General features: G+C 38.5%; 1 protein-coding gene across 2 annotated transcripts; it reads right to left on the bottom strand.

The window, feature by feature from the left end:
- Positions 1-698: 698 nt before the first annotated feature.
- Positions 699-4,456, bottom strand: LOC122297634 (N-glycosylase/DNA lyase OGG1-like). 2 transcript variants are annotated; one of them, XM_043107745.1, is made up of 6 exons: positions 3,651-4,456; positions 2,858-3,068; positions 2,054-2,292; positions 1,815-1,837; positions 1,695-1,771; positions 699-897 (listed from the first exon to the last, which is right to left on the bottom strand). In XM_043107745.1, the coding sequence occupies exons 1-3, from the start codon at positions 4,322-4,324 to the stop codon at positions 2,056-2,058; spliced, it is 1,122 nt and encodes a 373-aa protein (XP_042963679.1). In that variant the 5' UTR covers positions 4,325-4,456; the 3' UTR covers positions 699-897; positions 1,695-1,771; positions 1,815-1,837; positions 2,054-2,055. The 2 variants fall into 2 exon arrangements, with proteins under 2 accessions (XP_042963679.1, XP_042963678.1); XM_043107744.1 differs by lacking the exon at positions 1,815-1,837.
- Between the last annotated feature and the right edge of the window lie 3,944 nt (positions 4,457-8,400).

Below are 8,400 nucleotides of genomic sequence, written 5' to 3'. Positions count from 1 at the left end.
ATTTATTTTCCTATATTTATTTACTATTTACCACCATAGATGTATGCATGGATACTGTACAGCCACACCAGGCTACTGTCGGGAGCTCACACAACACTGATTCAAGCCCAGAATAACCTTAATGAGATTGGAAATAAATCATTCTCCCCATCTAGATTTCTGTATTGTTTTTAGACGTTAACAATAACAAAATGCAGGAAAGAGGAAAACTTTGAGGCATATTTCAACTATATATATCACACACAAAAGAGAAAATGTATTGCTTTATGGAAATCAGTGGGTTTTTTCCTCTATGGGACCAATTCAATTTTTTTCAAAAATAGGTGATACCCTACCAACTTATTAATAACCATCTATTGAATCATCTTGAGAAAATAATTGGCGATGCAACGAGTAAGCTTGTCTTTGAGAGGCGGATGCAAGCCGTCTTGCTAGTTCGCGCGCTTCTGAATTTGCACTGCAAGGAACTTAGTTTGAGCTCTAATTTCGGATTATGAAGTCTTGCCAGCCTTTTCCAATCCCCATTTGCAAAGGGGAAAATGGGTAGACAACATAGGATGATTTTCTTCTTTTTCCAACGATGAGCCAAATAATTAAGGTGGCGCCTTTGCCTAATTACAAACGAAAATGACCACTTTAATGATCATGCAAAGATAAGTGTTTTCTTTTATCCTGCATTTTGTCAAGTTATACCAAAGTGACAACCGGAAACAATCACCAACAATTACATATTATTTACAACATCTTTAAACAATTAATAAGGTCAAAATTATACCATCATTCGAATACAATGATAAAGAATGACTAAATACCTAACTTAAAATGTCCAGCTCACGGTATAACCGGATAGGCTGTAATACAAGGAGATTGAGGTTGGAGTTACACGTGCTCATAAACCTGCCATCAAGCACCATATAAACATTGCATTATTTAATGCACAAAGATCAAGATAGAGAATTTGGGGAAAAAAAGAAGAAGTTATATTGTGAAGGAATAAAAGCAAAGGGTAATTACAATATTCACCCACAAGCTGCTACCTATTTTTCAATTTATACCCTAAACTAACAATAAGTTCCAGTTTTTTTCATCCATTAAAATCTAACTATTAGGATTGTGCAATGTGGTCGTGGTCAATTTGTCACCCACAAACAACCACCTATTTTGTACCCTGGGTTAAGAAATGGCCATTAAGATGGAAGAAAAAATTGGCCATAGAATATTCTTAATGATTAGATTGAATAGAGAGTGCAAACTGAAACTCCGTGGTAGTTTAGGATGCAAATTTAAACTTTTTGTGGCTTTGAGTGCAAAATAAAAAATTTTTGATAGGGAGGGTGCAAATGAGCGGTAGTTTGTGGGTGAAAAGTTTAATCTCCCTATAAGTAACAGTTGGAGTAACTCTTGTTTTGGTTTATTATCGTACTCCTCAGACATAATTGACAGAGTAATTTGCACAAACACATTAAAACAGTCCCGTTTGTAAACTGTAACGATTTTTATAATCTATTCTTCTTTCACCTGGTTGAATTAATTTGCACATATACCCCTTTGACTAATAAATGAAGAAGGAGAATGAGAAGAAGAGTTCCTGACATCAAGAATTTGCTGCCAGAACACAAAGGGTAAACCTGAAGAAATTTAAAAAGAAAAATCAAATATATAAAGGAAGATGCCATAAGATTTACAGGAGTAACCTGAAAAAGATATGCAGCTTTGATTTCATCCTCTCTCCACTTGAGCCAAATGACACCACGGTTCAACATCCAGATGCCTTTTAACCATGAAAAATGTTATTTCTGACAACATCCAGATGCCTTTTAACCATGAAAAATGACGTCTATAAAATATGGAAGGGGAGGAGGAGGAAAAGGAAGAAGAGAGAGGGAGGGAAGAGAAGGGGGGGGGGGGGGGGGGGGGTTGAGGAAGCACACAGGGTTATTATCATCAAGGAGGCCGGTATGTTAAAACTTAAAAATCATGATCACAAACATAAAGCTTTGCCAATTATTAGTAATGGCTACAATTGGTTTCCCCAAAGTAAATAAGTCATCACCTTTAATTAGCACTGCACGTTTTGCCATTCTTACTCTTGGCAGCTTTCTTTTCTTTGGCACTACAAAATTGTGATGGCAGGAGGGCCTTCTGTGAAGGTAATTCAGCAATGAAAAGCAAAGTCTGAGCCCAGCCAGCATATTTGCCATATTTGCTCACAAATGCATCTGCCACACGGCTGCAGAGCCTGGGTGTCAGACGGGCACCCGCAAGCTCCGGTAACAGGTATCTTGTAGCAATCTTTCCCAACAGAAAAAACATATTGGCAGATCAGCACTTCATCAACAGAAAATCTTGAAAGAACTTGGAAAGATGCAGTTAGTTATCCAACTAAAGCTGAAGCAAGCAGAAATAAATTGCCATAGCCAGCTTTCTTTCTTTGTTTTTTTTGGTGGGGTGTGGGGGAAATAGGGGAGTCTTGTCGTCTGGTACCTTTCAATTATTTCTAACTTTTTCCCTCAATATATCTACAGAGACCGAAGTTAAAAATATCCCCATCTTTCCATCTCTTACAAGAGAACTTAAGAAACTAAACACCAAGAAGATCCACAGCAAAGAATTCCATGATTGAAAATTACCAAACCCACAACTTATACAACAAGCTGATATATTTGAGCTTGCGTCTTCTTTTCAATGTTTTCAATATTTTCTTCAGAAAGTTGGAACAGTAAAATTTTTAGATAGGAGGATCTTGTATCCGAAAGAAGGTGAAGGTTTCAAATCATATCAAAACCATTATTTTGGTGGTAATATCATAAAAGCTACATTCCAGGGATGGGTCATATGTAAACCTCAAGAAGCATACCTGCCACACATGTGTATCAACAGGAATGGCATGGTGTTGATCAAGAGAGAAGAGAGCTATGCATGCCGCCACCTTAGGACCAACTCCAGGTAGAGTAGAGAGAGCATCGATAACCTCATGAAGATCCAAATTACGAAGAGATGCAAGCCATTCAGTACCTCCACCAGGTTTTGATTGCAAAGCATTTACAGTGCCAATAATGTATTTAGCCCTGCACATCCCAATTGTGAACAAAATAAATTTGTCAAGATTGCACAAACCAAAGCACTACATATATGACAAAAAACTTGTAGAGTAGGCAGGCCAGTGGTACAGACATGTGGTATTATCATCCTATCACATGATTGCCATCTCATTATAAACATATGCTTAGGTAAGCAAATTTAATGGCGTGACAATTTATAATAGGACGGGATTACTGGTCATCTATATTCTAGAAGTACCTAATAATTTTCCAAACTTATATATCAGATCATGACTCAAGAAACAAGTTCAGAAATGTGCACACACGCACAATGGGTATTATGAATATGTAGACTTCCTACAATCATATTTCGGTAATGCTAACAAACTTTTCTAAGGAGTTAAATTTGATTTTGTGAAACAATTTATGTTGCAATAATAGTTTCAAGAACTAGACTACAAGTAAAACACACTCAGTAGAAATGCGAGCAAGGTAACACCCGTATCTATTCATTTTGATAAGGTACAAAGGCCAAAGCATCCGGAAACGGAGAAGCACGATGTACAATCAATGCCAAAAAAATAATTAGCAGCTTAAGAACAGGGTTACCTGTAACCGAAACCGGCCTCCCTAAGCTCGTCCTCTGAAACCATCGCTAACCGCTCCAGCCCTGGGAACTGGTAGAACTCGAAGCCTTCTACGGTCCCCAGACAATTCCCCAGAGATGAGATAAAGTTCACCATTTTAGTAATTCTCGTTATGTTATTATTAGAGGAACACAGAAACTGTATCAAACACTCAAGCGGGTCTTGCCTGAGCACCCGGGCCCCGCCCAGATGGCGCGCCAGCTCGGCGAACCTCGGGTCTGAGGCCGAGAAGACCTCCCAGATTTCACTGAGCGAAATACGTATATTGAGAAAATCAAGCAGAGCCACCCTGGCGTTGTTCTCATCCCCGGTGGTGGCGTGTTGGTGGAAGCAGTAGGAGACTTCCCCATCTTGGAGATGCTTGAGGGAGATGAGGTAGGAGTCGACGACACCGGTGTACTGAAGAGGACCGGTTTGTTTCCACCGGAAGGTTTGGCCGGTGGGGAAAGTGAGGGGCAGGGACAGCTCCGATAGGCTGAGACCGAGTGGAACCCATTTGGGTGGGATCGTGGCTTTGGATTTGGGTTTCTTGAAGATGGGTGCGGTGGATTTGGCAGTGGAAAGCGGCGGTGTGGGTGGTGGGGTCGGTCTGGACCTCTTCATGATTGGGAGAGAGCTCGGTCTCGGTGAGTGCATTAAGATGGCGGCAACGAATGAGAGATTCTCTCGGCTCCACTACCGGAGACCGCAAGCTCCTCCCGGGGTGTGAAAGTGAGCGGAATGCTTCAATCGGGACTCGGCCTCGGCTGCGGGAGGGATCGTTGACGTTGTGCGGGCTTGGATCAATATGCACCATCTCTGGGCCCTAGATGGGCCTAAATGATCAGATACACAAGTTTGTGGATCTAAAATTCTAAATACAATACAACGAGTTTTTTTTTTTTTTTTAATTTGTCACTCTTTTCTGAAAATTAATTTGATTTATTATTTCACACACGACATATATTTTAATTATTTTTTTATAAAAAGTATGTAGTGTATAAATAATAAGTACAATAACTCAATTAGTTTAATAAAAATAAAATAAAATTAAAAATTAAAAAATATAAAGCGTGTAGTATGAGATAATGAGTAAGGTCCATCTTTCTTGAAAATTGACCAACTAAGTCATTAGTTTGACCCCATTTTGTTAAGAGAAATTATATTTACAGTCTTGTAATTTTTGCATAATCTCTTTAACAAAAAAGGTAAATTTTTGTGCAATCTTTTTAATTGTGACCCTCACTTTTTTTCAAATTGAGTGTGCAATAACTACACACTCCAGGACCATATATAACATTTTCCTTTTCTCAAACTACGAGTTTGGCTCTCATTTAAAAAAATTGAACAAATTATGTTGAATTCAACTTGTTATAAAATTTATATGAAAATATGCATATAAAGCATGATGTACAGCTAAGATGACAAATCTTGATAATCAGTGCCTGATCTAAGATATGGATCATCCTAGATATATTAGCATAGTATACTTTTCTTGTTTAAACTGGGGTTTGATAGATGATGATATTTATATGAGATATAATATAGATCTAATTTTCTATTCACTTGTAGAATCTAGGCAGTCCGAGGGGACCTCAATAAGAAAAAAGAGGAAGTGACTTCTCTACAAGGATTTCATCTCTTACAAAACTTTGATACAAGGTGTTTAGGTGATTTCATGGTTTGTTTGGGTGTGTGAATACATTGTAAGGGTGTGAGATTGTATGAGTTGGGGTGATTCGGTTAACACCATACCTATAGAGAGGCAAGGGTCTGAAGTTCTAAACCTCCCTTGTCGTAATCTTTTAAATTGATGGTGAATTTCTCCTAGGATGGCCAAGTATACCTTAATCTCATTTACTCTTTCGAAGAAGGGAATGGTACCTTTGCAAAGGTTGTCTATGCAATCAACTTGATGGGTACTTACATGAAGTGTAACTCTTCAATGGATATGAAGGGCTACCAAAGCCTACCTTGTCCTTGACCACAATCTCCTCAAACCACTCACTGCCATCTCTTGCGACTATTTCCAATGGCACCACCATCATTCTAGTCAGATTCACATCCTTTAAACCACCATTTCTTACTAGTTACGACTACTACTGCCTTGAGAAGCTGTACAATTTTAAACCTTTGGCCCATGCTTGAAAAGAAGTGAGGCTATGAACGGTTTTAACTTCAAGGATTTCATTTTATGCAAAGTTTAACAACAATAAATTCTCTAACTCCAAATAACTTATCTATCAAGTTATAACTCTAACATGATAGAAAAGCGACGTCTCTAGTGAGAGAAGCTCCTCCACCTCTCAAAGAAAAACAAGGCAGCGTTTTCCGTTCGAAAGAGGTGGGAGCCTAGGCTTCCCCTCCCTCCATCTCTCTATTTTTCATTTATTTTAAGCTCCATTTATGTTTCCATCTCTCTGTTTTGCTTTTAATTTTTCTGTTTACAATAAAGTGTCGGTTTGGAGGTGGTATGGTGGTCGAAAGCTCCACCTCCCGATCAAGGAGGCCGAAGTCATCCTCCTTTTTAAATCTCGCGGTTGGCGGAGTGATGCTTGCAAAGTGGAGAAGGAGGGTCTCGACTTCGTTTTTGGCCGTGGAATTGTGTGGTCAAAACTAACCATTCGGGGGGATGCATGTAATAAAGAGCCGTTTATGGCTTATGTTTGGCTGAGTTTTGCTCTGTTTAAAGGCCATCACAATGCCTGGTACCGAGTCCGTTTCCGTATCATTTCACCCAGTTGGGCGGAGAGTCATTCATTGCTGGAAACAGAGTTTTTCGGATCTGTACGGCCGTCATTCCTGACCGTGTGGTGTTGGTCTTCTGAGGGGATAGCAGAGAGGGTTTACGATGTGGCTCGATTAGCTTGCTGTTTTGGGGTGCTCCTCCATGGGGTATATGTTCTCTGTTTTATCCATGGAAAACAGGGATTTTTTTTGGGGATGCATGCTGAGCGACATGGAGGGGATAAAGCGTCTTTGGGGTGGAATCTGGTCATAGTTCACAGTGGATGTCCTTGGGGATGATGGTCGGAGCTTCATTGAATCAAAGTCAGACGGTTATTCTCAGTTTCTTCATATTATTTCTTTTGTTAAATCTGTTTAGTCATGTTTGTTTTGTGATTGTCTGGAAATAAGCTCTCGGTGGCTCTATGCACGGGCGTTGAATGAAGATGAGGAGGTTGTTCGTCTCTGGGTTTCGGTGCATGAATGAAGATGATATCATGAACGAAGATGAAGATGTGCATATGCATGTGAGAGGTGATGGCGACGGGGCTGGTTTCCTGGGCATGGGCATGGAGATGGAGACGAGCACATGCAATAGATGTTGTGCAGTTAGTGGAGAGTATGGTGCAGTTAGTGGGTTAGAGTAGCAGAGTATACAATGCAGTTAGTGGGGTTGAGTAGTAGCATCAATGCTATTTTGCTTTTTTCTTTTCAGTTGCAGTTGTTAGTGGCTTTTATTAGGTTAATGTAAATAAATTGAAATAGACAATTCCCTTTTCTCTTTTGGAGGAGTAGGGTAGTGAGTCCCTATCTTTTTTTGGAGGATGAGGGTGGAAATTCCCCTCCTCTTTTAGAGGTTGGGAGTGATATGGGTTGTTATCTCACAGACAAGTCGATATGGACACCTCTATTTATATAGAGTCTCGCATCTCAGAAAGGCTGTGTCATTAGAAAGTTTTTAAAGTTTTTTAGACAGTTTCCGACACAATGAAAGTTGTGTGCGTGAGAGCTTATAACAGATGAGTAGTTGGTTTGTAATCAGGGTTGGTATCCGGACTTATTGGTCACAGTTGTAACTTTCTTCATTCATAAATTGAATTGAAGTCTATTTAAAAAAAAGTTATAACTCTTGTTTTCTCTTTCCTCTATTGAATTTTAGTCGAGCTACACATTAGTATGGCATTTTAACATACTTGCACACCCATTACGTGGTGTTTACATAATTTATAATTGTATATAGTATTACCCATACAAGATTTATATGAAAAAAATTAATTTTTTAATAGTAGATCTAATTCTTTTTCAAAATGATTACGTGATATTTATGTATTCCATGATCGTATATAGCATTACTTCTCAACTTATCTGAACGTCACCCCAACCCCCTTAAAACTGCCATCTTCAACAATTTCACCACTTCCGACAAGCTTCCGACGACCTCTTCCATGACAACTCCAACTGATTTATCCATAACAGGTTCCAATGGAAGAATTGTATGTTTGGTTTTTGTAGACTGTTTTCTGATATTGCTTTGGCTGGAATGGATTTAATAATAGTTGTTCCTGATCAATGAAAAATCTCGTGTTGATGATGGTTTTAGATAGAGATATATATTATGGTGGGTAGACATGAATGAATGATCAAACATTTAACAAACATGTAATATACCATCACCTTCACAAATGCTTTTACTTATGTCAGTTTCTATTTAAGATTCTAAATATGCATTTGGTTTCTATTTCAAACTATTGCGATTTTATTTTGTGCAGACATTTATTTAGTATCATTTTATGTCTTTTTTTTTTTTGGTGTGTTGTTTTTTAATAAAGTATTTGTGATTTTGATTCCATGCATTATTTTTGGTTTCGTGATGACTATAATTCTCGTCTAATTCCCACTCCTTCTATGTCATATACTTAATATAGATTTCCGCCATCGGAAAAAATGGGATGTGCGAAGGAGACTTTGAAACCACAAAAGCAAGTTTAAAACTATAAGGGTAGATT

Source organism: Carya illinoinensis, chromosome 15 (assembly GCF_018687715.1).
Source record: "Carya illinoinensis cultivar Pawnee chromosome 15, C.illinoinensisPawnee_v1, whole genome shotgun sequence".
NCBI lineage: Eukaryota > Viridiplantae > Streptophyta > Magnoliopsida > Fagales > Juglandaceae > Carya > Carya illinoinensis.
This window is presented reverse-complemented; position numbering and strand designations above follow the sequence as displayed.